The sequence below is a fragment of the Brassica napus genome, chromosome A9 (assembly GCF_020379485.1).
Source record: "Brassica napus cultivar Da-Ae chromosome A9, Da-Ae, whole genome shotgun sequence".
Lineage (NCBI taxonomy): Eukaryota > Viridiplantae > Streptophyta > Magnoliopsida > Brassicales > Brassicaceae > Brassica > Brassica napus.
This window is the reverse complement of record NC_063442.1, coordinates 15035932-15063748: the sequence shown is the minus strand read 5'-3', so window position 1 is coordinate 15063748 and position 27817 is coordinate 15035932. Positions and strand designations below refer to the sequence as shown.

General features: G+C 33.2%; 4 protein-coding genes, 2 long non-coding RNA genes and 1 pseudogene across 7 annotated transcripts; 4 read left to right on the top strand and 3 right to left on the bottom strand.

Moving 5' to 3' along the window:
- Nucleotides 1-42: 42 nt before the first annotated feature.
- On the top strand, nucleotides 43-3845 carry LOC106432053 (homeobox-leucine zipper protein HAT2). The gene is made up of 7 exons (XM_013872895.2): nucleotides 43-61; nucleotides 153-235; nucleotides 565-611; nucleotides 768-778; nucleotides 2905-3056; nucleotides 3142-3221; nucleotides 3311-3845. The coding sequence occupies exons 1-7, from the start codon at nucleotides 43-45 to the stop codon at nucleotides 3615-3617; spliced, it is 699 nt and encodes a 232-aa protein (XP_013728349.3). The 3' UTR covers nucleotides 3618-3845.
- Nucleotides 3846-5224: 1379 nt separating this feature from the next.
- LOC106432037 lies at nucleotides 5225-9527 on the bottom strand (annotated as a pseudogene).
- Nucleotides 9528-11906: 2379 nt separating this feature from the next.
- Nucleotides 11907-13056, bottom strand: LOC106432044. The gene is made up of 2 exons (XR_007316373.1): nucleotides 12749-13056; nucleotides 11907-12653 (listed from the first exon to the last, which is right to left on the bottom strand). It is a non-coding gene; the product is annotated as an uncharacterized LOC106432044 (long non-coding RNA).
- A 226-nt stretch (nucleotides 13057-13282) lies between these two features.
- Nucleotides 13283-14335, top strand: LOC106432022 (glycine-rich cell wall structural protein 1.8). Its single transcript, XM_022691985.2, has 2 exons — nucleotides 13283-13440; nucleotides 13528-14335. Exons 1-2 carry the CDS (start codon nucleotides 13350-13352, stop codon nucleotides 14178-14180), a joined length of 744 nt encoding a protein of 247 aa, XP_022547706.2. The 5' UTR covers nucleotides 13283-13349; the 3' UTR covers nucleotides 14181-14335.
- Nucleotides 14336-15598: 1263 nt separating this feature from the next.
- LOC125578291 lies at nucleotides 15599-17237 on the top strand. Its single transcript, XR_007316374.1, has 2 exons — nucleotides 15599-16431; nucleotides 17078-17237. It is a non-coding gene; the product is annotated as an uncharacterized LOC125578291 (long non-coding RNA).
- Nucleotides 17238-17266: 29 nt separating this feature from the next.
- On the bottom strand, nucleotides 17267-18432 carry LOC106432008 (ethylene-responsive transcription factor 5). The gene has a single exon (XM_013872845.3). The coding sequence runs from the start codon at nucleotides 18329-18331 to the stop codon at nucleotides 17450-17452; it is 882 nt and encodes a 293-aa protein (XP_013728299.1). The 5' UTR covers nucleotides 18332-18432; the 3' UTR covers nucleotides 17267-17449.
- A 6836-nt stretch (nucleotides 18433-25268) lies between these two features.
- Nucleotides 25269-26801, top strand: LOC106432010. 2 transcript variants are annotated; one of them, XM_048740683.1, is made up of 3 exons: nucleotides 25269-25920; nucleotides 26025-26283; nucleotides 26531-26801. In XM_048740683.1, exons 1-2 carry the CDS (start codon nucleotides 25855-25857, stop codon nucleotides 26259-26261), a joined length of 303 nt encoding a protein of 100 aa, XP_048596640.1. In that variant the 5' UTR covers nucleotides 25269-25854; the 3' UTR covers nucleotides 26262-26283; nucleotides 26531-26801. The 2 variants fall into 2 exon arrangements, with proteins under 2 accessions (XP_048596640.1, XP_013728302.1); XM_013872848.3 differs by having other exon boundaries at nucleotides 25277-25920; nucleotides 26025-26801.
- Nucleotides 26802-27817: the final 1016 nt, after the last annotated feature.

Here is a 27817-nt window from a genome sequence, read left to right as displayed (position 1 = left end):
ATCTCTAACTACTGGTGTTGTTTGATTTAATCTGTCTTGCCGATGATACTGCAGCTTTCCGGTAAGATCATATGAGTTGTGACTCTGCTTTGAAGACTTTCACTTATTTCCTTGAGAAGTTATAAGCACTAATCCCTTTTGATTTTTGACAGTCCTTCCTGCGTTTCCGTTGATCCTTTGGAGACTCCCTTGTTACTCCGACGAACCCACGAACCCTTTCCACTTCAACTTCCTGGTAAGGTAATTCATGTAGCTTTAACCTGATTAAGATGATGCCTGTGATGTTATACTTGTCTGGTGATCTGCTTTGATTTCCCGGTTGTGATACTCGTCTTCCTTCAGCTCTCCTTGGTGTTTATCCTCCACCACAGCAGCTGTTTAAGACGTTCTCTCCTCTCCGGTGATCTATTTCTTCTTTCCCCGACCTAGATACTCGTCTCCCTTCAGCTTATCTTGCTGTTTAAGACGTTTTCTCAGGTCATCCCTTCAACTTTAAATTTTCTTTTAAAGTATACTCCTCATCCGACCTTTCAAACCTTTTGAGCGACTTTTCTTGTGTTTCAGCTACTCCACCTTGAGCTAAAACCTCTGCCTCGCATCTATGCTCACAGGTAACTCTTTAAACTCCCCCTTGAGTTTTCCATTATCAATATAAACCTGAAACTGACTTGTTTCTCCTCCTCTGTCTCTGCGAGCTTGAGACAGCGTTGATAATGGAGTTACCTGGAGCGTCGTCCTTCTTAGGCAGAATCGCAGCGAACCTGAAGCTTCTGTCCAGGTACTGCTTTACATTGTAACTCATCTTGTTTACTGGTATGGACCTTAGATAGTGTTGCATTCTCTTTGACTCTATCTCCGAAGATACCATCTTCCATTATATCTGAAACTTTTCCTTCAGCTTCATTCCCACGTTCCATGTCCACATTCTCCTCTATTCCAGCCTTCTTCCAATCCTCATCATAGGCTTTAGATTCTTCTTTTGTACTAAGCTCTTTAGGTGCAGTCAAAGCATGTGCTAAGAGATCACCATCTTTATGCCTTACTTCTTTTTCAAACAATACATCATCCGTTGAAGATTCTGTTTTCTGAGATTCTTCACTGCTCGCCTTAGACTCAATTTCTTCTGATTTTTCTGTCAAGAAAGAGTCTCCACCTTGAGCTGATGAGTCTTTTGTTTCAAAACCATATGGAGTAGGTCCCTGAATCAGAACTTTTGCGAACGTCACCGTTTTTGACGTCTTCTTCTTGATTATTTTCTCCACTCTAGGCATATTCTTCTTACTTTTAGCAATTGTGCCTTGTAGATAATAAACTCCCTTGTGATATTTTCCTGATATCACCCTCTTATTATCTTTGTAGAAGTGCACCATAAAATTGCTTCCTTTGTACTTGCAACCTGATTTTTCTAACATCCCATAAGAAATTAAATTTCTTCTCACCTCCGGAATGTACCTGACACCTATGAGTATCACTTCAGAGCCATCTGAATTCTGAATCTTTATTTTCCCAATTCCTTTAATGTCACATTGAGTGTTATTAGCCATTAACACTGAACCACCATTGAACTCCTTGAGATCAAACATAACCTCCCTGTCTGATGTACTGTGATAAGAACATCCAGAATCCATGATCCATTCTTGTTTAGTGTCTTGCACACTAGCTGTTAGCACTAACGGTTGCTTCGGCTCTGTCGCAATGTTTGCAGATTCTTTATGTCTCCTCTCAGGACATTCTCTTTTCCAGTGTCCTTCTTCTCCACAGATAAAACAACTTGTTTTGCTTTTATCAAACCTTTGCCTTGACTTAGATCTGCCTCTGCCGTTAGATTTTCCTTTGTAACCCTTTTTATCTGATCTTCCCCTTGAATCCTCCACGTACAAACCCTCTTCATCAGACCTGGATTTATTCAGCAATCCCTTTTCCTTTAACTCCACTTCTTTGGAGTATGCTGAATTAGTCACGTCGTTCATGGTAAGAGTTTCTTTTGCAGTCCCGTACTTGAGCGTGTCAACTAGTGAATCAAATTGCTGGGGCAAGCTAGATAGAACTTGAATTGCCTGGTCTTCATCGCTGATGTTGATGTTAAGACTTGCAAGATCTGAAACTAGCTTAAGAAAAATATCTAGGTTTTCCTCGATGCTCTTGTGATCATCCATCTTGAAGCTCGCAAACCTCTGCTTCATGTAGATCCTATTAGGAAGTGTCTTTGTTTGGTAATCTCTTTCCAAAGCCTTCCAAACTCCTAACGCAGCTGTTTCCTTCATCACCTTACGCAGAACCAAATTTCCTAGGCTCATGCATATTAGATTCTTTGCCTTTTTATCCTTCAACGGATCTACTTTGACCTCAGGTAGTTCTTCGTCTTTCTCCATGTCTGTATCAGACGGCGTGACCGTAACTTCCTGAATCGTAGAATCTAACCCTAGAAGCTCCAACTGCATTAGCATCTTGTACTTCCATAACCCGAAATCACCTTTTCCATCAAACCTCTCGACCTCGAATTTTCCAAACTTTCCGGATATCAATTCCATATCTCCTCCTAGCACTTGCAATCAAACCTGGATTGCTCTGATACCACTTGTTAGGATTTAAACCCTTTGTCTAGTGCTTTAAACTTAGATTAGAATCAATATCCAAAGTTGTTCCTCTTTATTCACTACCAATGAGTAACCTTACAAGAACAAAATAGAAATCACAAGTTTCTCTTTAGAACCAAAACCTTAACTATTGATTCTCTTGATCTCTCTCTATTTGCCTCTCTCTCGTCTCTTTTTTTTCGGATGATTCTAAAGGCTTGACCACCTTCTATATTTATAACTCAAGTCACCGTCATTAGTTTTCCTTTTCCTAATTGCATTACCAATTTGACTAACAGACATTAACGCTGTTTCCTTTTGTACGCAGGATTTGGTTATTGGGCTGGAAGTGAATTTGGGCCCATATGCTCACAAGACATAAGCGGCGGCGGCGAAACGTCGAGGAAGAAGCTCCGGTTATCTAAGGACCAATCTGCTTTTCTTGAAGATACTTTCAAAGAACACAACACTCTCAATCCCGTAAGTTCATTTCAAAACAGAAACTAACTTACTGAAACTACGCAGAAATAAATAAATAACGAGGGTGTTTTTTGTAATTATACAGAAGCAGAAGGTAGCTCTGGCCAAGAAATTGAACATGACCGCAAGACAAGTGGAAGTGTGGTTTCAGAACAGAAGAGCAAGGTAACCAATAAATTACATATACCGGTTTATTTTTCTGGTTCGGTTTGTTGTAATTTCTCTTATGAGATTTTTGTTTTGATTTGTTACAGAACAAAATTAAAGCAAACGGAGGTGGACTGTGAATACTTGAAACGATGCGTAGAGAAACTAACGGAGGAGAATCGTCGACTTCAGAAAGAGGCTATGGAGCTTCGAACTCTCAAGCTCTCTCCACAGTTTTACGGCCAAATGACTCCACCAACTACACTCATCATGTGTCCGTCCTGTGAGCGTGTGGCTGGGCCCTCATCAAACCATCACCAAACTCACCGGCCCGTTGCGATCAACCCATGGGTTGCTCGTGCTGGTCAAGTGGCTCATGGGTTGGATTTTGAAGCCTTGCGCCCACGATCGTGAGAGGAAGGCTATTTAGATTTTGGTTGTAGCGATGCTTGGAATTAATGTGGCTGTGTGGGGTCTCATTGTAGTTTTGGATCATTGGCCTACCTAAGTTATATGTCAAGTATGATGTGACATTCAGATATTTAATGTAGCAAATATTTAGTTACAAATTACAATGCTAAGTTGCTAATGCTAACCAATTATGTAACTTTGAAGTTTAAAAAAAAAACTCTTTTTTAAATATCTTCAACGAGCTGAAAATCACTAAAGTTTTCTTGATTAGTCAGTTAAGATTTAGATATTCATTATTTCAAAACCAATTCAAAAGATATCAATCAAATTAATCAAACTAGACACCACAAAAAGTTTTCTCTATCAACGACGAGAAGTAAAAAAATGCAGATGATTTATCTTCAAACATTTTTCTTTTTGTTTGTGGTTGAGTTAAGCTATTCAGGATCAGCAGTGATACATAGATGTTTTGAGTTTGTTTCATGATTAAAGATTATAAGCTAAAAATACAAAAATTCGTACCCAAACTATAAATCATGAACCCGATCCAAAGTGTAAAAATGCTTAAATAAATTTTATATCCCTATACAGAAATACTCAATCCGAACCAAAGGGTTACCTAACTGACTGCAACAATGAAAGTATGAGCGGCTGTCGTTGCCTATTGGGTTCTTACTTGGATGTTAATGGGCCGAATATGAGGCCCATAATAGGGATTGAAAGGTTCTCAGGTTGAGAGAATCATTGAAGCTTTGAAGAAAACTGGTGATGAAGATCTCATGGGTCGTCTCTCTAATTTTACACAATCGTCAGTTAGATAAGCATATGAAAATGATCTCATGCCTTGTCAAAAGAAGATGAAACTGTAGCCAATGTGATTGATTGTGCTCTGAAAGGCTATGGCCGTGAGGGGAGAGTTCCACTTGTAGGATCAGATTCCAGCTGTAATGTCCTTACTCTGCAGCTGAAGGTGAGATAAGTAAAATCTCAATAAACCCCTTTGATCATTTCATCAGAGGGAAAAATTGGTTCAAAGAATTTCATGCTGTCAGAAGCTCGAAACCTTAGCTCTGCGACATGGAAGGTCTGGCTCAACAAGTCTCTAGTCTTTATGGTTACTTCTCATTAGATCATATCCTTATTGGATATCTGCACTTCTCTTTTGTTTTCTTGTGAGAGGATTAAGCATCATAAACACTTGTGCTTCGGTTCTTTGTTAGTATTCTTCCACAAAATAAATGAATTAAGTTTTTAATAAAATGAATTTATCTTCTTAACTTGTTACATGTTTTTCTAGTAGTAGTGTCTAGGATCACAATAAGAAAGTAAGCATCATACATTCATACCATCACTACCAGAAGCAAAGACTGTCAACAAACAGATACTTCAAGTTCAGAACTAGAGCTCTGTTTTATTCGTATCACCATCTCTTGAATGACTTGTAAGGTCCAGTTTGTGCTGTGATTTGAGCATGAGCCGTTACTTCTTCACCTGTCAGAAGATAAACAAAAAAATAGAAAAGTTTTTTTCTTTATCAAAAAATGAAACTTGTGTGAGAAGCAATAATAGGTGTTTTCTAGGTTTCTATTTGCGTACTTGGTGTGGTGAACTGCCCTCTGATTGTTAATATGCTCATTTGATTGATTGCTTATGGACATTTTAATTAATATAAATCTGTTGACTATTATTTTTTTTTATAAAATAAGATCAATCACATGCGTTGTCTCTCTAGGCACGTATCTAATATTATATTGAATAAGAATTCTTGTTCTACACAATCGTCACTAAGCTTTTAAGGACGCAACGTCTCCTTCGTTTTGCGGTTGAATCTTTTTTGTTGAAAAGACGGCTGATTTTGGAGATAAGGCACGACGTATTTGACAACATCGAGATCAGCCATTATGATGTGTGCACCCTTTACACTAACAAACTTCACTTTTCCAGCATCATCCAATGTTTTCAAACCAATCCAATCTTCTGTATATAGCTTTGTCTGTTGGGCAGAGAGAAGTGGTTTGAATGCACCATCCGGGTAGAACCCGAACCAAGATGAATCTTGTGGAACAATAACCTTATCGTCTTGAAACTGTTAAAACAAAACAGAATGGTCATGACTTCTTTTCATGTGTGATTTTTTTAGTTTGGACCATTCCTAGAAAATATTATATTTTACATAAGTTCATTATTATATCTTTTAATATCTTTATCATTCTATTTGAAATACAAATGAATATATTTAAAATGTTCTAACAAAATCTTTTTAAAATCTTCTTAGAATCTTTTTAAATTTATTTTCAAAAATTAGTTAGTTTTAATTTAAATTATCATAAAATATAATTAGAAATTAAAATTGAATATAGTTTTGGTTTATAAACGAAAATTTAAATAAAATGAAATCTTATATATTAAAACAGAAGTCATGACTTCTTTTCATATGTGATTTTTTTTAGTTTGGATCATTCCTAGAAAATATCATATTTTACGTAAGTTCATTATTATATCTTTTAATATCTTTATCATTCTATTTGAAATACAAATAAATATATTTAAAATGTTCTAACAAAATCTTTTTAAAATCTTTTTAGAATCTTTTTAAATTTATTTTCAAAAATTAGTTAGTTTTAATTTAAATTATCATAAAATATAATTAGAAATTAAAATTGAATATAGTTTTGGTTTATAAACGAAAATTTAAATAAAATGAAAATTTCACAAATACATTTACTAATAATTTTTAAATATTTTGTTAGAAATAAATATTTATTTTTATTTTAATTTTTTCAAATTTGTTTTCTAATAAAATAAAAATCATGATTTTTTGACGAGTGATAATAAAAATATTATGTATATTAGCATTAGTGATATACATTTAATATAAAATTCTAACAAATCTCTTGAAAAATATTATAATAAGATCTTAATTGTCATAAATTGAATATGAATATTTTCAACTAATTTTGTAATTAGTAATGAAATGTTACTAAAAGAATAAAATTATATCATATTTTATCAATTTTATAATAATATCTATCATTTAAAAAAATAAAAATGTTATATGGAAGAAAATATGATAAAATTATTTTAAATTGATAAGTTAACATATTTTATTTTCATAAATAGAAAATATTTATGCTAAAAATATAATATGTTGGTAGAACGGGTTAATATTAGTAAACTATATAATACATGTATAAAAATTTAACTGATCGTAAACTTTTTAATATACAATAATTTATTATATAAAATTAATAAACACTAAAAAATTTCTAAAAAAATCTAGCGATTTGAATTGCGGATCATGATTATAATAAATTAAATACAAAATTGTTTTCATATATGTTGTTTCATGCATTAAAAAATTTAGTTTAGTAATCAAACGTAAATTCAATAAGACAAATATATAATAAGCAACATATATATGTGATGATTTTAAATTTTTAAGCATGAAAACTATAAAATTATTATATTTGGCATAATTATACAAATATTTAAATATGTGAGTAGCATTAAAATATATAATAATTATGTAAAACAAATATTTATATATAAAAATGTGAAAATATATACCCGCACGGTTGTGCGGGTGGAAATCTAGTTCGAATTAAAAAAAAAAAAGAGTGGCATTTGAGGAGATGGAACCTTGACAAGAACCAAGTTGTGTAAACTGGTGAAACGGTCTTTGTAAGTGGAGTTTCTTTGGTTTGGTATCTCATTGTTAAGCTTAGGTAGATACTTAGACTTTTCTAGGTACTTGTTTATTTCCTGAGAAAACCAAAAACAAAGATTCTGTTAAAAATCTAATAAAAATATACATAATCTTATTCTTTTTTTGTAACACACATATTCTTATTCTTCTAAACTAATAAATGTTGGAGTAGTGTATTTTGGTTTAGGAAAACTTTCCAAGGCAGAAAAATCGGAATTGTTAAGGATTACAAATACAGGTCTAAAAATTTCCAAATTATTATTCACATTATTAATTGAAAAATTGTCTCAATCAAAATTTTGTACAGTTTTGTAGCTTTGTTCAAGTTGAATTAGTATTTACAATATTGAGTTAACTTACAGTAGGGATTTTGAGATAATTACTAGGAGCAAGATGATCCTGCAGTAATTAAAAAGTTTAATTAATTATTAGTTAAGAATTTTAATCCTGATAAATAGAGGAATATATATATTTACTTGAATGAAGTCGCTATAGATTTCTGACTTGATCAGCTTATCTGCTATTTCACACAGTGATCCATTCTTTACCGAAAAAAAACAGAAATTTACTGTCACAGATTGAATAAAAATCAAATCATTGTAAAAAAGATTTAGAGATTAAAGGAAAAATAAGAAAAGCTTACACCACACAAAGGAACAGAGGAGATTCCAGCATGAGGACCTGCTAAAGATATATAGTTGAAAACAGGAGGTCCACCATCGCAGAACTCTATCAAGCCTCTAGCCACTAGATTCCCCTGTTTCACCGTTCATCATCATTATCATCCATAAAATTAAAAAGGGCAACGACTGAAAACTGATTTTTCTTGGGGGTTTTTCAAGAAAGTATCAAGAACCTGAGATCTTCCAACAATGTTGTATCCTTGACGCAACTCTTTCATTTGTTTCACCTTCTCGCACACTATTTCCGTTTGTTTCATAAGTGGCATGAACCATGAATCGCGTTTTCCATTTCCAACTTCTCTGGATTCCATAACAGTTCGATCAAACCAAAGTCGTAATCATAAGATAACAGCAACGAAAGATAATAGAGTGTTATGTGGATTTACATGCAATATCCAGGAGAGCCAGAGAGGTTAGTGAGAAGCTGCGTGAAGTTTGCTTCTTTACCCTGAGAACAAGAAGCTGCAATTCCATGAAGTACTATAAACGGAACTGAAACAGAGACTTGAACCAAGGCTAAGAATACAAGCGCCACCGCAAGTCCAGACCGCTTCTTCCTCATACAAAACATGAATGTTGCGATTGGCGTTTATGTTTATGTTTTTGTTGTATCCAAGAACTTTTGAGATGGGAATATATATAAGATGTAAACTAAAAGTCGAAAACTAGTTGACCATCTATTGCAATACACATGCCAGCAATTAATGTATTTACATTAGCTGGTATACACATGTATAAAAACAATAAGTGTATATCAAGTCAACATCACGTTTTAGTTCATGAGCCAGATATGTCGCATTCTACTTATATATAGAACTCATGCATTATGTAATTATAAGATCCAAAAAAACTATACTACATCAAGTAGATCATAACAACTTTTAACTAAACTTTATAATTTTGAGACCTTATAACAAACCTACAAAATGTGGAAATCTACAAATAAAACTTGTGGCTGAAATTAAATTACTGGTCATCCAAGGCCAGCCTTTGACTAATATTAGCTACAGAATGTGAACGAGAATAAACCTTAGGATATAAGACAACATCTATGTCCATATCAAATCCATAAGCAAACAACTGTTTGAAATTATTTAGATTTTCCAATACTAATTACTAATTACTAATTACACACAGAAATCAGCAGTGTGAACTCAGAGAAGATGATAGTTGCCTTGAGAAGAAACAAGAACACAATTTTGTCAACAAGTTCACACCATTATCTCTACACTGACTCACTGCCATTGATTAATTTCTTATTACATTGTCTATGTTGTTATTATATTGTCTTTGTACTAATGATGCTGGATCATACAGCATATATGTTACATATACTAGTGGTGGTATCTTCTATCGGGTATTATATGTGGGTATACAGATAAACCAGTGTGGTGGAATCTACTTACATTCGTGCTGGATACTTCTCCTAAATGAAAAGTCCTCAAGTTCCTCATGGACGTAACGCATTTGCAAGTTTTATCCAGCTCAGTTTCGGATTTGATGATCTAGCTACTATATAAATAACGTTCCATTGTATTTTCCCTTCTGAAATGGAATACGATGAAGATCATCCGGTCTGTGAAAAATGGAATCAACCAAAGAATGTTCATTAATGTTTGTGTGGGAATTGCAAATACAATATGGAATGGGACATGGATTTGGCAGAAGAGCTATTACTATCTTTAGTATTTACTATACTTGAGAGAATATTCTTTTTTTTTTTTGAACAGAATGTTCAAATAATACAATACATGGGAATAAGTATATCTACACAGCATCTAACCACTTAAATTTTGATTCGGTACGATTATTAATAAAAATCGGCTGTGCAATTGGAGTTGGAAGGATCATCATCATGAACAACGTTGTAGTAGAGAGAAGGCCTGCCATCAAAAGTAGAGACAATTCTATTAGGAGAAAGACCACAGTATCAATGTTACAATGTATCAATCTTGCTTCACAGATTTCAATCACTCACTTAAACATTTTTTCTCCTTTTATCATCGGTTGTTCCACAAACTCCACCAGTGGCATCCACTGGGAAAAACACAAAAGCAATCACCTATCACTAGGGATGAAGAACGAGTGATCCTGTTTTTGATGTTATATTTGTGATCTGACTGCAAGAATCTAATACCTTTGCGGCTTTGATCTCAAGATTGTCGATGATGATCTTATGAGAGAGTGGCTTCAACATACAGATGAAGAAGATATCAAATTTCTCAAACGCATTGCGTTTGAGAAATTTTGTTTTTTTTTAAGTTACAAAAAAATTTCTCAAACGCAACGTTGTGTGCATGTTATCTGAAAGCTATAACCTCTAGAAACGCTGTATCTATCTAAAGAACACAACATCGATACATGGTTACTCTCTTGTGGATTTTTAAGTTTAAAATCAAGATTTATACTAATATTTTTTTTATTTAATTACCCCTGTTTCTTCCTTGACTTCTCTTACAGCGCCAGAGAAAATCTCTTCTGATTCATATTTTCATTAATAAATCCAGTTGGTAATTTCCATAAGTATTCCATTTCAGAAGTACAAATACTTTTTTTGCACAGCAAGCACCTAATGATATCACAGTTTTAAATTTTTATTAGATTAACTCCTTCAAAGAAGTAAATGTTTTCAGATTTCAAAATAATACATACTAGGTAATAACCCGCGCCTTGCGCGGGATGTGATTATTAGTTTCGTTATTTTTAATAAAAACACATTAAATCTGTTTAATCTAGATATTGGTTCGGTTTTAAATTATTTTTTGGTTTTTTTCTGTTAGAATGTTTGATTTTTTTAATTTTTCGGTAAAAACCAAAAATTATTATTATTTGTTTATTTTTATGATATAAATTTTAGATAATTGTCATGTTGAACCAATGGTTTCATATTATAGTTTGTAAACGGATAATAGTTCAAGAAAAAAAAAAATTATTAAGACTAATCATTTCACTACAATTTGGTCGGTAGTGAAAGAAGCATTAAGAAAAAAAATATTTCAACTTCAAAAAAAAATATAGATACTTCAGTAGTGGTAAATACTTATAAAGTGCTCACATCAAGGTGCACATGTATGTGTATATAAAAGTATATAAAAATAAATGACAAATATATAAAGATATTGTTAATTGATATTAATAACATTTTTGTTCTAAATAATACATGACAGATAAAATTAAAACTAATTAAAAATTAAAAAGGCCTTGATATTAGTGAATTTTTTTCATATAAAAAAATCAACTGTATCCGTAAATAGAGGTGAGCACAGATCGAATATCCGAGTATTTGGAGGCATTCATGTCGATTCAATCTTTAGTCACTTGGATAGTCGGTGACTATGATATCCGAAATGATTTAGAATTTTAAAGAATATCCAATTTGATCCGTAAATAAAATTTAAAAAATAATTGAAAAATTTAATAATAATTTTTTATTACAAAATAAAATATTATTTACTTTTTAAATTTTAATACCTAATATAATAAATTTAATTCATAAAAATATTGTAAAACTTATATAAACTATAATATATATAACATATATATATATGTATATAATTCTGTACATATATGTATATATATGCAAATGAAATAATAGATCAAATTTGACAATTGCTCCTAAAAATATTGGTATTTGTGATTTGCTTTTTTTAATTGTATTTTTGTAATTTATTTGCTTCGTAGAGTTACGGATATCCATATTTTTTGGTTCAATTCAAAACGGATAACGAATTGAATCAAAACTTATAAATATTTTGCCCAACTTTATCGGTAAACAATAAAAATAATATATATATAGTTTAGCTTTTGATTCGAACCGAAAAATCTAAAGTTTTATTGGAACCATGCATATGAGTTTTATATTAAAAAAATAAAAAGTATATAGTATGAACACATTTATGAATATAGTGTGAACGCGTTAGCATATTTATTATCAAATCATTGTGAAGCTGCAACGTGTCTATTATAGTGTGAATGCATTTATTACAATGCTTCTCCTTTAATATATAAAGGATTTGATACCTCTTTATATTGACAAAGCCTTCCAACACCAACTTGATGTGAAGCATTTGCATGAAGCATACAAGGCTCCTCCTCTGGACTCTGGTATCCAATAAGTTAGCATCACATATCCTTTCTCTGCATGATGATACTCAAATCCTTCCTGCACAATCCCAATTTTTTTTAGTTAACGTAAATATCAAACAAAAACTCTCTGATTAATCACAGAGAAGACAATCACAGGTAATTGGAACTAATTCTGATTTTTTCACAGGTAACTTCAACCAAATTTCCTTCTTTCCCTACAATTTTTTTTTTGAAAAATTGACTAAAGAAAATGACACTATGAATATGGCTTTAAATTTCCTTGGTTTTTAGTTTGCCTTTGTTCTCCAATTCGAGAGAGAGTTTCGAAGCATTGAAGCGAAAGCGTTAGGATTTGATGGTAATTTTCCATGATCAACTCCTACTCCACCATACTCATCATGAGTATCAAGTAATAATCTTTCTTTAGCAGAACGGAGTAAATTTTTGTTCCTTATGTTAAGTCCATCCATCTTATAGCCTGAATCTGTTGCAGCAAGCTTTCCCCATAAACAAATTGGCTCTTTGTGTAGGAAATACTTGACGATATTGCCCTTGAACCTTCAACTTCTCATCCAAGAAAAATTAAACTTATTAAAAAAAAATTAACTATTGAAGGTAGATTCTTGTGAAGAGGAAGTGATATAACGGTATTAATTTACCTTTGGAGGAGCAGAACTTTGGAGATATGGTAACATCACAAAATGGTTGTTCGAAACTTTGCATAATTTCAACCAAATAAAGTGATTAGATGATGAGCTTTGTTTTGTTGTGTTTATCTCACCCTTTGAAGGCCTTGGATGATATTTGGTAAGATTAGGAGAATCCGATTCCAACGATGAACCTCGTGATGAGCCAACATCATGAGCCAATGTCTTGCACAACTCGCAGGAACATCAGAATATACGTGTCACCATTAGCACATGCAGATAGTAACTATGGAAGCTACATAGTTTAATAGTTAGTTTTCGTCTTTTGCCGTAAGGGTTTACAATATATTGATTAAAAGTACGTAGTCCCGCCAAACTTGGTACGTGGCTACCTGAAATCGTACGTGTTGCCTCCAGACTTGAAGTAAGCTTACAGGCTAAATTTCGAACTGACAAGTAAGACGCTATGGTCATGATGCCCTCAGGATTCTTCACCGCTTGGTTCTTCTTTAGTATATCGTTTCTTAATTGCTTGTTCCTTAAGGATACGGTGCAACTATAAATACGAAGACGCTGGGTGTGTAATTTTGCATGCGGCAAAACATTGAAGATCATGAATACAAGAGCTTTTGTAGTGTGGTGTGTTTTGTTAGCGGCTGTTTTAGCCGCCACAGCTGTTGCTTCCGTCGATGACGCAAAACAAGGTTAGAGTCGTACATAATTGGATCATTTTCTTCTTTATGCGTATCAATATGATATGTTTGACGGGTTTTTTTTCTCACTTTATAAAGCTGGTGCAAACCAAGTAGACGAGTTAAAGTCATCATGTAAGTACGGGAACTGTGAACATGGTGGAGAGATTTCTTTCGAAGAAGCACATAACGCTAAGAATGAGCTCAACCAAGGAATAGGTGGGTTCGATGAAGTCATTGGCGGGAAAGAGGATGAATCCAAATACAACCAAGGCGGACAAAAGGGAGGCGGTGGAGGTGGCCGAGGAGGACAGAAGGGAGGCGGTGGTGGTGGCCAAGGAGGACACAAGGGAGGCGGTGGTGGTGGCCAAGGAGGACAGGGTGGACACAAAGGAGGAGGTGGGGGTGGTGCCCAAGGAGGACGCAAAGGAGGAGGCGGGGGTGGTGGCCAGGGAGGACACAAAGGAGGAGGCGGCGGTGGTGGCCAGGGAGGACACAAAGGAGGAGGCGGCGGTGGTGGCCAGGTAGGACACAAAGGAGGAGGAGGCGGTGGTGGCCAGGGAGGACACAAAGGAGGAGGCGGCGGTGGTGGCCAGGGAGGACACAAAGGAGGTGGCGGCGGTGGTGGCCAGGGAGGACACAAAGGAGGAGGAGGCGGTGGTGGCCAGGGAGGACACAAAGGAGGTGGCGGCAGCGGAGGAGGTAGAGGAGGTGGAGGTGGTAGTGGACGAGGAGGCGACGGCGGAATGTAGATCTATCTGCAAATAAATAGGAAGTGTTTTTATCTTGGAGCGCAAGGTATTATGTATCTTAAACAACAATAAAGTTATATGTAACAGTGTGCACAACCTCACTTCGCCGAGTGTCTATAGGCTTCGGCACAATGAAAGTTTTATGTTTTCCTTAATGTATAACCACTATTTTATTTATCCGCTACCGCTGCAACCTTACTTCACTATTGATTCTAATAGGAAGAAAAAAATAAAGCAGAAAAAGTAACAAAAGCATGGACACTACCAAATACTTCTAGTCAAGCGAATTTATGCAGAGTATAACTGAAGGTAGCAAAGAATGTCCAAGAATTGCAGCAAAAACAACGTAATTATGGACATATATAGAAAAACTATGCGTTGACAAAAAAATAGGAAAACCATGCTTGGAGTAGCGAATGAGGAATACAAAATTCGGGCAGAATAGTATGTCTTAAGATCCTATAACTCTCTAAAAACATAAACATAGGCTGTCAATTTAAAACCTAACTAGATCTCGATCTCCGCAACTGCACAGATTTTTGTTTTTATTTATTTTTATATAACTATTTTATTTTCAATTCTAAATTGGTATTTATTAGAATATATATGTGTCTATCAATTGTTAAAACAGTATATTTTTTATATTGAATAGATTGTTTCAAACTTTCACAAGTATTTGTATCTTCTTCTATATATATATTTTTGGATTATTATTTTATTATTAAAATCGTAACTATATATATAAAGATTAGTAAAATATTGTTTTATTGTCATATTCAAAGATATTGTAATATTTCACAAATTTAGAAAGTTTTTTAAAAAATTAAAATTTTCGCTTCATAGATTTATATTATCGAGTAAATAATTAAAGATTTAGCGTTTGTTTAATTTTTAAGATAAACTATATAGTTTAAAATTTGTTTTCATTGATATAAGGTAGTAAAGATTAATCTTTGTTAGATAATATGATTTTTGTTATTTAAAATTTTTTTATATAATTTTAAAAGTTAATATCGACAAATATTTAGATATTTAACATATGGAGGTATATTATTACAACATTAAATTATATTTATTTAATGTATACTATCTATAAATCCAATGAATCATCTATTGTTTAAATCTAATTATTGATAGCCCAATAAAAAAATTTAGTAGGCCAAAATTTTAAATGATAAGATTATAGATTAAATATAACATGACTTTTTAGTAATAAGTTTATTAGGTCTATTTTTTAAAAAATCATACATGATTCAAGATTGTGATTTCTGTTTTAATATATAAGATTGCCAATTAGCTATATCTATGGTCCTACATCTTTTATAGCCGCCGACATTTGACGTGAACTGTTTGATTGTTTTTTTTTTTTTTTTGAAAAAGGGCATACTTACTTTGATTGTTTGTGGTAAAGCATATGATTACTAATTTGTTTTCTTTAATTTACGGTATATTTGTACGACAAATTTACAAAAAAAAAAGAAAAAAAAAACTATTTTATTTATAGTTAAATATTATGCAAAGTCAAAATACCTGGTACGTGGCAACCCCAAATCCTTCATGTTGGCTCATGATACAGGTCATCTCTCTCTTAAGTCTCTCAAATCCTTCAGAGATAAAAGGAGAAAAGAGAGAGAGAGTTCTCATTGTTTCTCTGGAAAATTTTCCAGCGCTTTGTTTACTCAGCGTAGTGGATAACAGTTTTGGAATGTGGTTTCTTATGCATGGTGTGCCTGGTTTTTGGCTCTGGAAGCTCTCATGTTCTCTTGGTGCTGATGTTCGGCTTTTGGTACCAGTGAATCACATCTCTTCGTGGTGATTCATTGGCACTTGGTTCCGGCGATTTCGATCATAGTGTCTTTTCTGATGGTGTCGTCTGGCTCTTTTCCGGGTTAATTCGGGTTTCTTTCTAATCTTCGCTTCAGACTATTTTGGTTCATTTATTCTTTTGTTTTGAAGCATGCAGTTGGATCTCTACAAAGTGAAGGTCGATTTGGCTAGGGTTTTAGCTCCTTTAGTGTTTCTCTTTTTGGTTTTATTCTTGGTTTCGACAGATTGAGTTTTCTGGTGGTGGAAATCCGACGGCTAAAGTCTCATATTTTATTTTGTCTTTTTTGACTAAAGTTGTCTCGACGGTTCTCCTTTCTTGAGATCAGTATCTTTGGTGGATCGACAAAAAGCTGCTCCGGCGGCAATTTTCAAATGGTGATGACGGTGGCCGACCGTTGTGACGCGTGTCTCCTCCTTTACCGAGGTTCTTATACGTATCCCACACTTGCTAGTATTCGTACTGTCGTGTCGATTTTCAAATCCCTTTGGCATTTTTTTTTGTTTTGGACTCTGTTGGGCCTCGGTTTATTTTTTGTTTTTCTGCTTTCGGGTTTCATTGTAAATGAATTTGGTTTTGTAATTTATTTTCAGATGCAAAAAAAAGCCCAAAGCCCATGAGAGCAAGTGTACTAATGCACTCTCTCTTTCCGAAATATAAGATGTTTAGAAAAAAAATTGTGTTCTAATATGTAAGATGTTTTAATATTTTTAGGTAATTTAAATTTTATCAAAATTTGTGTAATCAATCCAATTTAATTGTTTTGTTTTGTAATTGGTTGAATAGTTTTAATTTATGGTTTTAATAATACTTTTTAAGTAAAAAGTAATTTTTTTAATAAGCGTGTTTTTTCTAGAACATCTTATATTTAAAAACGGAGATGGAGTATATTCCAAGACCCAGCAAAATTCTTGGGTTGAACCAGGAATAAATGGAAAAAGAAGAAAAACACGAAAGTTTTTCGCTAGTTAGATTAAAATCTAAACTGTACGTAGAGATTTCGTCTTGCAAGAAATATTTTTCAGGATACATTGCTTCCACTTTCGTAATGTAATTTGCTAATTACGCATAGGTCCACGCACGTGCGACTGCGAGGTTGACCAGCTCATATAATCCCGAGAGAAACTGAATCGACCCATCTAATTAAATTTGTTCGGACAGAATCATGGTCATGCATTAATTGTGTCTACAACTCTTATGTATTCAGGTCAATGGCATTAAATGATAGTGTTGAATTATTCTGATTTCTTCTAGGATGAAATAACACACAAACTGATTCTCCGGTCTTCGTTAAATAAAATAACGTAGTAGTATGAAAAAAATGAACAACTAGAAATAAGTCAAAAATATAAACACATGTATCGACGTATATGCCTTTTTAATCTCATGCACCAACGTGTACCATTTTCCACATCAGCATATACACCGCCGACAATAGAAAAAATCAAACAACGGTCAACTCCGAATAATTAAAGGATGGACGAGGAGATAACGGCGATAGAAGCGGAAAGTTCAGAAACCCCGTTAAGTCCCAGTCGTATAACTCCGTCAAGTCTGACTTTACCAACGGAAAAGTCTCCTTGCCGTTAACGTTCTGTTCCGTCTTCGACACTTTCTCTACCACAGTCACATCCTCTAGTTCGTCGTCTCTCTTTCGTTTCTTCTCACCGTCAGCGTCGGAGCAAGTCTTCCACTTCCCGACTTCGAGAGGGAAATTCAGAATGGCCTTGGATCCTCGAAGTCTAAACGCTGCTTCGTCGTAAGCTCTAGCCGCTTCAATCGCGGTATCGAACGTCCCGAGCCAAATGCGAGATCCGCGTTTATTCGGGTCTCGGATCTCCGCAGCGAATTTCCCCCATGGTCTTTGTCTCACTCCTCTGTAATGCTTCTTCTCTTCCGCGATAGTTTGACTCGGTTTAGTAACTTCCGGTTGGGGATCAAATTGAATCCATTCGGTTTTGGTTGGTACGGAGATCTTCAACTGCTGTTTTCGGTTCGATTGAGTTTTAATCTCCGGTTCGAATTGATTTCTGGGTTGATAAGATGGTTTAAAATCGAAATCAGAAACAGAAACCTCCGAGTCCAATTCAAATGGACTCGAAATCAATCTCGGCGTCGAGAGATCGATGATTTCAGGTTTATTCTCGAACTCAGAGAATTCAATTGGAGCTGCTGGTGATCCGAAGATCGTAGGAGAAGAATCGGAGCTAGATTCCGTTGCAGCTGATTCGTGTATCATCCATCGATCTGTAGCCACCGGAGAGAGCTCGTCAAGTAGATGCTTCTCGATAAACCTAAGTGCAGAAGCTTCGCTAGGATTGGCCATTGATTTTTAAGAAAAAATAAATATTCAAATCTTAGGTTAAGATTAAAATCTTGAGACCAAAGGAAAAGAGAGAAGGAAGAGGAAGATGATTTGAGTAGAGAAGAGAGTGGAAACATGTATATATACTATTCACGAGTACCACTTGGGGTTTACCATTTCTTTGTCTTCAAGTAGACTTTTTCAATTTATGCTTCTTATTAAATTTTAAATAAATCAAACGAGAAGGGCCATGGGAACCATCCTTTATTACGGTATATATATAGTATACTACTAGGTGTTGTCTCTGCACATGCACATGTAGACATAATCTTCTTACGAATAATTATTAGTTTAAATCAAACTAGTATTATTATTTATCTCTTCAAACAAATTAAATCAAACATCAAATTATTTATATTTGATAAAGAATTTTATTAAAACATTCAAATATTAAAAATATTTTAGAAAATATATTTATATAAAAAAATTTACTTAATTATATAATAATATATATATATATATATAAATTTATTAAGAATAACAATAATATTAACTAGTCTAATTTTTAATATGAGAGTTTGGATGCAAAAAATCACTTTGCAAATAATAATATAGATAATGAGAAGTAAGGTGTAAAAGAGAACACCACTTGATGGCGTGTTTCGTGGACTTTGAGCCGTTGGATTAGATTATTCATCTAGTCGACATTGTGGTTCTCCTGTTTTGAACTGGCTACATGTTCCTATACGATTTACGCATTACGAACCATTTTGTTCATGTTCATATCACTTGATATTTTGGTAACGCATTCACACATCGATGTTCATGTGTGTCAATTCGATTTTTACCAAACCGGAGTTGCAGTGCCGTCCCATAGTTGAGAGTCGCCTAAAGCAAAAAAAAAAAAAAATTGTGTGGTTTTTTACATAAGATACTAATGGTAAATAGTACCACAAACAATACAAAAGGCTAAAAAGAATAATAAATAAGGTTTTTCATCTAATAATAAATATGGTTAAGATAGAAAGTATGCTGGAAAAGATAAAAATGGAAAAATGGAATAAAGATATGATAACTAAAAATCAAACAAATAATCATTTGTCCAAAAGATTATATGAAATGTGGCTTCATTTTTACCATATAAAATGTGGCCTCAAGCAAATGCTTCACCTGCCTTATGGCAAGGACGGACCTGCGGAGTTGGCTGTGGAAAGAAACCCGTATCGTTCGTTATGGCGTATATAATTTTATATTATTTTTAGCAAAAAAAAAAAAAACTTTATATTGCTTCCAGAAGTTTTTCTTCTTCTTTTTTGGCTAAAATGCTTCCAGAAGTTGCAATCAATTTCTTAAGACTTTCTCGACAATCCGGTCCACACTATGTTGAATTTCTGTCGAACAATCATATCAGTAGTTATTCATTTTCCAACTATCCAAAAAATAAAAAGAACCGGAAAATGAAGGTTTTTTTTCTTTGTTATTCAATTATGGACTTTAATAGAGTTTAAATCTAAACAAAATTCACTGTTATTCGAATAATGACTCTAAATTATATTTTAAAATATAGTGCTATTGAATATGTTATTTATAAATCTAATTTAAAATCAGGTATTATTCAATGAATGATTTAAATCCAGTTTGAAAATCCATTGTTATTCAATTTCAAAATATTTAAACTTTTTAATTTAAAATTGATTTCAAATCATTTGTGGTGGATTTTTATGAACAAATGACTGAAATCAAAATCCAAGGTATACTGCAGAGATTTTCTAATTCATCAACTAAAAACTATGTTTAAATTTAAAATTTTAATTGATTACAAAACTTGACAATAGATTTTAAATCACTGATTGAATAACACCATAAAGTTTTGAAAATGAAGTTAATGATATACTCTTTATTTTGCATGGGAGTTCATAGGATTAGCCTCACATCTATTGATCATTCCTCCATAATCCTAAACTATCCATTATAATTAATCATGCATAATATTGCACTATCACCAAATTTCATTTGAGCTAATCTTAATCTTCTATCTTCCATAGTCTGCTGTACTCACTCTAGATGTAATGTTAATTGCAAACTTACTCGGTTAACAAATAAAAAAATTCATGCACATCAATTTCACACAACGTTAATTGTTACTCCATCCGTTTTAATATAAATCTTTTTAAAGTTGTGCACATAGATTAAGAAATTCATTAATCTTTTATATTTTCTAAATAAAAATATCATTAATTATTTACTTAACCACAAATTAACCAATAATAAAATAGAAGGTATATTATCATTGGTCATATAACATTAAGTGTTAAAAAAATTTACCTAGTAAACCGAAAACATCCTATAATTTGGAATATAAAAATTTCTCTAAATTGACTTATATTAAAGAAAAAATAATTGCTGACTACATGAAGTATTGGCCATCACATGGCTAACCATGCAAACTAAATAAATGTATACTTAGCTACACGGAGTATATATTATGCATGACAACATTCTTTAATTTTATGATGCTATGTAGTTAACATCACGAGTTTAATTTTATATAAAAAAAAATGATGTGTATGTCAGAGACCGTTTACATCTCTCGTTACATCAATTAAAATGTGACGTACCTGACAGTAATTTACCTAAATTAGACTTTGATTCGTATTTTAAAAGCGTAAAAATATTTTTAACAAAAATCTAATTTACAAAATCAATATATTTTATAAATTTTAATAAGTAGTGTTTTAACATTTTTATTTTAGTGTTTTGAAAACAATATAATTATAATATTTTTATTTATATTAAATATAAAAATTATGTAAGATATTTTTGATTCTTTTAATCTGTTTTGGTATGAATTTTTAATCAAATTTCTGTAATTCATTTGATTAATTGTGTGATGTATACTTATTTGATAAAAAAATTTACTATAAAACTTCTTTGATGTCAATTTATTGACTCTAACATTTTATTTGTTTAATATGAAATTATTAATTTAATGAATTATTTTATATATTTTTTCATAAACAAAAATTTCATTCATTTAAATTTAGTAAACTTTTCATATTAGATTCTTATTCTTTGATTATTTTTATTCTTAAAAGTATATAATATATAATTATATACGCAAAATTATGTTTGGTTTAAGTTGACATCAAATAAGTTTTAAACAAATAAAATGTTAGAGTTAGTAAATTGACAGCAAATAAGTTTTATAGTTAAAAAATTATCAAACAATTATATATCACACAATTAATCAAATGAATTACAATTTTTTTTAGTAAAAGTTCATAACAAAACAGATTAAAAGAATTAAAAAAAAAACAAAACAGATTAAATAAAAATAATAGAATTATATAGTTTTAAAAGACACTAAAACAAAAATGTGAAAACATTACTTATTAAAAGTTCATAACAAAACAAATTATATAAATAAAATTAATACAATTATATAGTTTTAAAGTACACTAAAATAAAAATGTTAAAACACTACTTATAAAAAAATGTTAAAACATATTGATTTTGTAAATTAGATTTTGTTAAAAAGTTTCTTACTATTTTAAAATGTGGGTCAAAATCTTATTTTAGTTAAATTATAGTCGGATCGATCATATTTTAATTGTTGAAACAAGATATTTAAACGATCTCTAATATCCACATCAGTTTTTGGATAAATGAAATTAAACTCGTGATGTTAACTATATAACATCATAAGGTTGAAGGATGTTGTCATGCATAAAATATAGTTCGTATGGCTAGATATACATTAGCTTAGTGCATGGTTAGCCATGTGGTGACCAATATTTCATGTAGCTAGCAATCATTTTTCCTATATTAAAAAAAACAGAAGGAGTATCAATCAAGAACAACATCAACCAGCTAATTCGTATCAAAATAACTTGTTTTGTAACAAATAATATATTCTCATATACGCGTAAACTAGAAGAATTTTCGTGGTAAACGCTATCATATATAACCTTGTGATACTGGAAAAATACTATTCTATTAAAACCAGTGAAGTACAAAATAATATTTGTTTATTTTTAAGTGATTTTTTACAGATTTTCATTCATTTTTAACTAATTATAATCACTTTATTTATTGTTTTTTAATTAATTCAACATAATTTATTACAAAGTATAAAAGAAAATTTACATATTTTTAAGTACTTTATCACATTTCTCTTTTTTCACATTTCTTAACTACTTTATTAATTATATTTACTATAGTAATTCGACATCATTTATTTTGTTTTAACCATAATAGTTTTAAGGTTTGAATGAAATTGATTCATTTGTAACAAGAATTCAAACCAGTTAACAAAGAATTTTTTATATGTTTATAGAATCAGTTAGATATGGACATTTATGTACCCATTCAAGTATGAATCATTTTTTTAGGTATCAAATTTTTTGAGTTTTAAAATTAAACTCTATTCAAATATTATAAAATTTTGGACGAAATTCGAGTCGGATCCTACTGGATTCAGATAGGTTCGTAGAAGCCTAAATATATTCAAATATTTTATGTGTTTAAAAGATCATTAAACAATTTATAAAAGAAAAAGTAAAAATCAAACCCAAGTTAAATCATTATTTTCCAACCAAACTAATACAGGTTATGATTAAATTTATGCATGGAGGGTGTAATAAGCAGGTCAAGACTGACAGAGTCAAGTCAAGTGAAGTCAATGCATGCGGCCTTTTATTTGTGGATAATACAAATTTAGTACTATGATATTGACTGGATCTGCGTCATCGCCTCAACTGCTTCAATCAATTTTTTTTGTCTCTTATATGCATACTTTTATACAACCACGTGAAAGAATTTACACGGTGCACTAATTAGGCTGAAGAATGAATCAACGAGTCTCTAGAAAGCCATGTTTTTACCGGGAAAACTACCCAGCCATGATTTCTCAATTAACTCAATGATTAGAAACATTAATCTAATCATTTTTTTTTTTTGAAAAAACGACACGGCAATAACTTTTTGGTAGTTTTAGACCAAAAATATAACTTTTTGGTAGAATTATTCAATAATGTATTTTAATAAAGTTTAATATCTAAACACAATTCATTGTTATTCGAATGATGATTATAAATTATATTTTAAAACTAGTATTATTCAATGATTGATTTAAATTCATTTTTTTGGTAGAATGCAGGAAACATGAGTTTCCTATTCTTTATTTAGAACAAAAACAAAAGTTACATGCAAATTTGCCGAGGTCTAAAAACCCCCTGAATATCCTCTAACGAGATAGCACCAACACTATCAGGCACAACTTCAAAAACATGCAAACCCAATGATAAAGAAGAAGCATAGTTAGCTAATCTATCTGTTAGACGATTAGCCTTCCTATACACATGCGACATCTTGACTAACCAGTCTCTTGATATGAAGCCATAGCACAAACGTACTAAGCATGACAGGGGATTAGAGTCATTGATCCCTGTCTGAAGAAAGCCCACCACACTCTTTGAGTCCACTTCCAGCTCTAACTGACGATATCCCCGGTCCCATGCTATACATAGACCGTAATATACTCCCCACAATTCTGCCAAAGGTGCTGAACAGATTCCAATTTTAAAAGCAAAACCTCCCTGCCACACACCATACTCATCTCGCATAACACCCCCCTCAGTAGCAAGACCCGGATAACCTTTTGATGCTCCATCTGTATTTAGTTTTATCCATCCATGCGCTGGTCTCCGCCATGATATCTGCATCCCTACACGTTCCCTAACTCGACTGCAATCACTAAGTTTGTCATGCGCTGCTAGCACTTCACGAGCTTTTTCTTTAAGAAACTTCACTCTGTCTCGACACTTTCCTTCGTCTCCAAAAACATAACCATATCTCCATTTCCAACACCACCAAGCCGTTAGAGCAAAAGTCGTTGGCCATATATTTCCAAGCTCTGCTTCTCTCTTCGCAAGGTTCTCGAAAAGCCATGCTAAGAGTGGAAGCTGAAAGAAACGTTGTTGCCATTTTTTTTAAATCTATTGTTATTCAACTTAATTTTTTTTTTAAAATTCTTTATATTTTGGTGGGCTAGTGGTACCCGGTTGCTAACCACGTAGTGGTGGGCTAGTGGTACCCGGTTGAGTTAAGCGTCAAGCCGTTTGGCTGCGCGTCCCTGGGTTCGACTCGCCCCTAAACCCTATGTGGCCACAGAGTGCTTTACGCTATTTAAAAATATTAGTGCAGACTGGCTCCAGGTCAGGAGTGACTACGGGTTGCGGACATCTCCTTGAGAGTGGGTACGGACTACAGAACATCCCTGTTAGGATTGATTTCAAATCATTTTTCATGAAGTCTCATGAATAAATGTTTGAACTCAAAATCTTACATATAGTACAAAGATTTTAGAATCCATCAATATAAACTATTTTAAAATTTTAAAATCTGATAAATTACAAAACATTAATAATTTATTTTAAATTACTAATTGCAAATAACATGTATAAATGAATACCAATAACTAGGGGCATACGTTACGAGAACAGGTTCCCTCTATAATTTAGTTTTCTTTAAGTGCTCATCTTAAAATTAGCTCAAGTTCATCAAAGTGGCCCCGACTAGTTCAACATTTAGACTGTAACTGGATCAACAAAATTTGGATTTGGAATACATGGAATGGATGTCTCCAAAAAAATAACGCCATACCCCCGAGTCCCCGACTAAATGTCTTCTAGAGCCACCTGTGCCAATAACATGCCGTGAATTTTCAGATCAAAATAATTTGACAGTAAAATAATTAAAGTTTGTGTATTTTATACATTGATCTAGGTTCATTTTTACTTTGACTACGGAATTATAGGTATACATACATAACGGATAGTTTTGATTATTTCATCTCGAACCGAGTAATAATTGAATGAGTTAATTTATTAAACTTTATATTGTGAAAAAAAAACAAATTTCTTAATAGACTTAATTAAGATAATCTATACAATACTAAAAGTAACATATCCTCAACTGTGGTTGTGCCACGTAGGCAAAAGTATTCAAAAAACCGAATGGACTTTTCTTTGTTTTTAATTTGTTTATCTGTAAGGTCTATTAGGCCCAGTTCGTTTTCGTGATTTACCCTAATTTCTCGTGCTACCTCTTACCGTCTCTGTTCTTCCTTCTTCTTCGACGAGAGTGGAGAAATCGGCGATTGGATTTCTCAACGGAAATCGTTTCATCGCCACCACCCCATTAATCCATCTCTGCACCATGAATTCTTCTTTAATGGGTTCGTTTTGCCTTCATGTATCTCCTCCTATTTATATCGGGTCATTTCCGAAAGGATTCAATACTCTCAAAAATCTCAAGAACGATGAATTCCAACAGCAAGACCTCTGTTTCCGGCGATCTTACCTCCGCGAAGTTGGTCAACTCCGCCGGTGAGCCTGTGAACCGTTCCTCTGAAACCGCCGATTCCTCTGTCGTAGCTAGGCCAAAAAGAGGCATAACTGGTGACTCCTCCGCCAACGCTGTCGCCGGAGAAGCTAGGTACAAGAAACGCCAAGGAAAGGCCGTTGTCTCCTCTGACAAGTCCGATGCAGTTTTGTCCTTCAGGGATGTGGGACTCGGACCACACGAAGATGCTGCTCATCGACGAGCAGGTCTGATTCGCAGTATATTTGTTTGATTTATCTATTGTGGTTTGTCGAATGATTGACAGTAACTAAGGTTGTTCCGCTGTTATGAACATGGTATTGTGATTCAGGGGTTTATTCCGCCAGGGAGGATTGACACCTATCTGCCACACTTGGTTGCTGGTTCCATATACAGACTCACCAACTTCTACGGGTCTAAGAGCAAGATTGTGTACCGTGTTGTTGAGCCAAATGTGACCGTGACTTTCTTTTGGAACTCCGTCCTCTCTGTTTCAGCGGACAGTACGGTTGGGTTTCCTGAGGATCGGATCCGATTCTATGGGCACAAGGAATTTGATGAGGCCTGAGACCGTAAAGGAGACCTTTATGGTTCTTAATCCATATAATTGTGTAAACAGATTGGTTTTGATTATGTTATGATGAAATATTGCTTGGTTGTGTCTGATCTTTGCAATTTTGGCTGTTAGTCTAGAGAGTATTAAACGTTTTAAGGCTGGTTGATCTTGACCCGAGAAAATATGTATCTTCAGTTTGGTTTTCAACGTTTTAAGGCTGTAATATTGCGTTGGCTTGGATGATCTCATGTTTCTATCTCATGTCTTTCACTGTCACCAAGGTACTGCACCCTGAGGCTCTGGACCCTGAAGGCATCTTGGATGGCAACTTGGATGAGGAAGCTGAAGATGGAAAGGGAAATCTGCTGATGAGAAAGTGAAGAAGAGTTCTGATGTTGTTGAGTCAGCAGAAGTCTAACGGGACAATTGTGGCTGAAATTTCTTATCTCTGTTTTTTGGTTTTATTAAAGACTATGCATTGTTACTTTCCTTTCTAGACTCTGTTTTTGCGGATTAGAACCATTTCGGTATTACTATCTATTGGTTCACTTATCTTTTTTTTTAAATCTACATTGTTTTGGTAGTATTTATGTGTTTCAAATCTTTTAGTTCTTAAGAATGAAGTTAAGTTTGATACGAGTAGTGGCATGTTATCAAGTTGCTGAAGGACAAACCCATGTGTTTTGTTTTAATTTTAATGTTATTCATTTACGATTTTCACAGTCTATGGTTCTTTGATCTATGTGAATGGACACAGGCTCTTTAGGGATCTGGGAAAAGGTCATTTGCCTTTTGCATATGTAGTATGTTTTATGTTTTGTTGACTTATGTAGTGGGTATGAGAGAATCTGTTTGTAGTAAGTTCAAGGAGAGATAGGTGTACGTGGTGCTGACTAGAGTTTCCGGGGGTTTTTCGGAATAAATCAAAACTCTCACAATCTAATCAATGCACATGATCTTTAATTTAATACAAAATAAGTTTCAAATCTCAAAATCACGAAAAATCTTGATCTGAGAAGGAAAGAAGTATTATTCATTGTGCCAGCATTTACACTCTTTCTCTATACCTCTTCCAAGTAAACCCAAATCTGCTAAATACGCATATTCCTCACGCATAAGCGCAAGAAACGTAGTACACCTTCTTCTCGGTTTTCAACTCCAGAAACTGTGAAAGCTTAATCACAATGGCCACGCCACCCCCTGACCAACCAGTGGAATCTGCAGGTATATACTTTGGTGTCTATTAGATTCATTTTTATCATTGTATTGGTAGATCATATTCAAAACAACTCACAGTTTGATCTATATTAGTGCTACTACTCATTCAGCATAGGTATTTTTATACTCATTCTATAAAGCAATAGTTATTTTTATACAATAATTATGTTCCCTTGCACATAAAAAAAATCAGTAATCAGAATGACCTCATGTAGCCATAGTTTATAAGTTACGTTCATTATATCGTCGCTTTGGTGCCTATTCTTTGTTATAAATCTTGCAAGCCCCCCACCCCCACGCCCCCTGCCTAAGCCTAGATATAAAATGATAAAATCATATGATGATTAATT

What these genes read in the sequence shown, in the direction of transcription:
- LOC106432053 (XM_013872895.2), top strand. An exon ending in CTTTCCACTTCAACTTCCTG is followed by an intron (nt 236 to 564) that starts GTAAGGTAATTC and finishes CTTGTGTTTCAG; the next exon opens with CTACTCCACCTTGAGCTAAA. An exon ending in TTTCAGAACAGAAGAGCAAG is followed by an intron (nt 3,222 to 3,310) that starts GTAACCAATAAA and finishes GATTTGTTACAG; the next exon opens with AACAAAATTAAAGCAAACGG.
- LOC106432008 (XM_013872845.3), bottom strand. Translation starts at nt 18,331, where the DNA reads ATGGCCAATCCTAGCGAAGCTTCTGCACTTAGGTTTATCGAGAAGCAT.
- LOC106432010 (XM_048740683.1), top strand. Translation starts at nt 25,855, where the DNA reads ATGCAGTTTTGTCCTTCAGGGATGTGGGACTCGGACCACACGAAGATG. An exon ending in TGCTGCTCATCGACGAGCAG is followed by an intron (nt 25,921 to 26,024) that starts GTCTGATTCGCA and finishes ATTGTGATTCAG; the next exon opens with GGGTTTATTCCGCCAGGGAG.
- LOC106432022 (XM_022691985.2), top strand. Translation starts at nt 13,350, where the DNA reads ATGAATACAAGAGCTTTTGTAGTGTGGTGTGTTTTGTTAGCGGCTGTT. An exon ending in CGTCGATGACGCAAAACAAG is followed by an intron (nt 13,441 to 13,527) that starts GTTAGAGTCGTA and finishes CACTTTATAAAG; the next exon opens with CTGGTGCAAACCAAGTAGAC.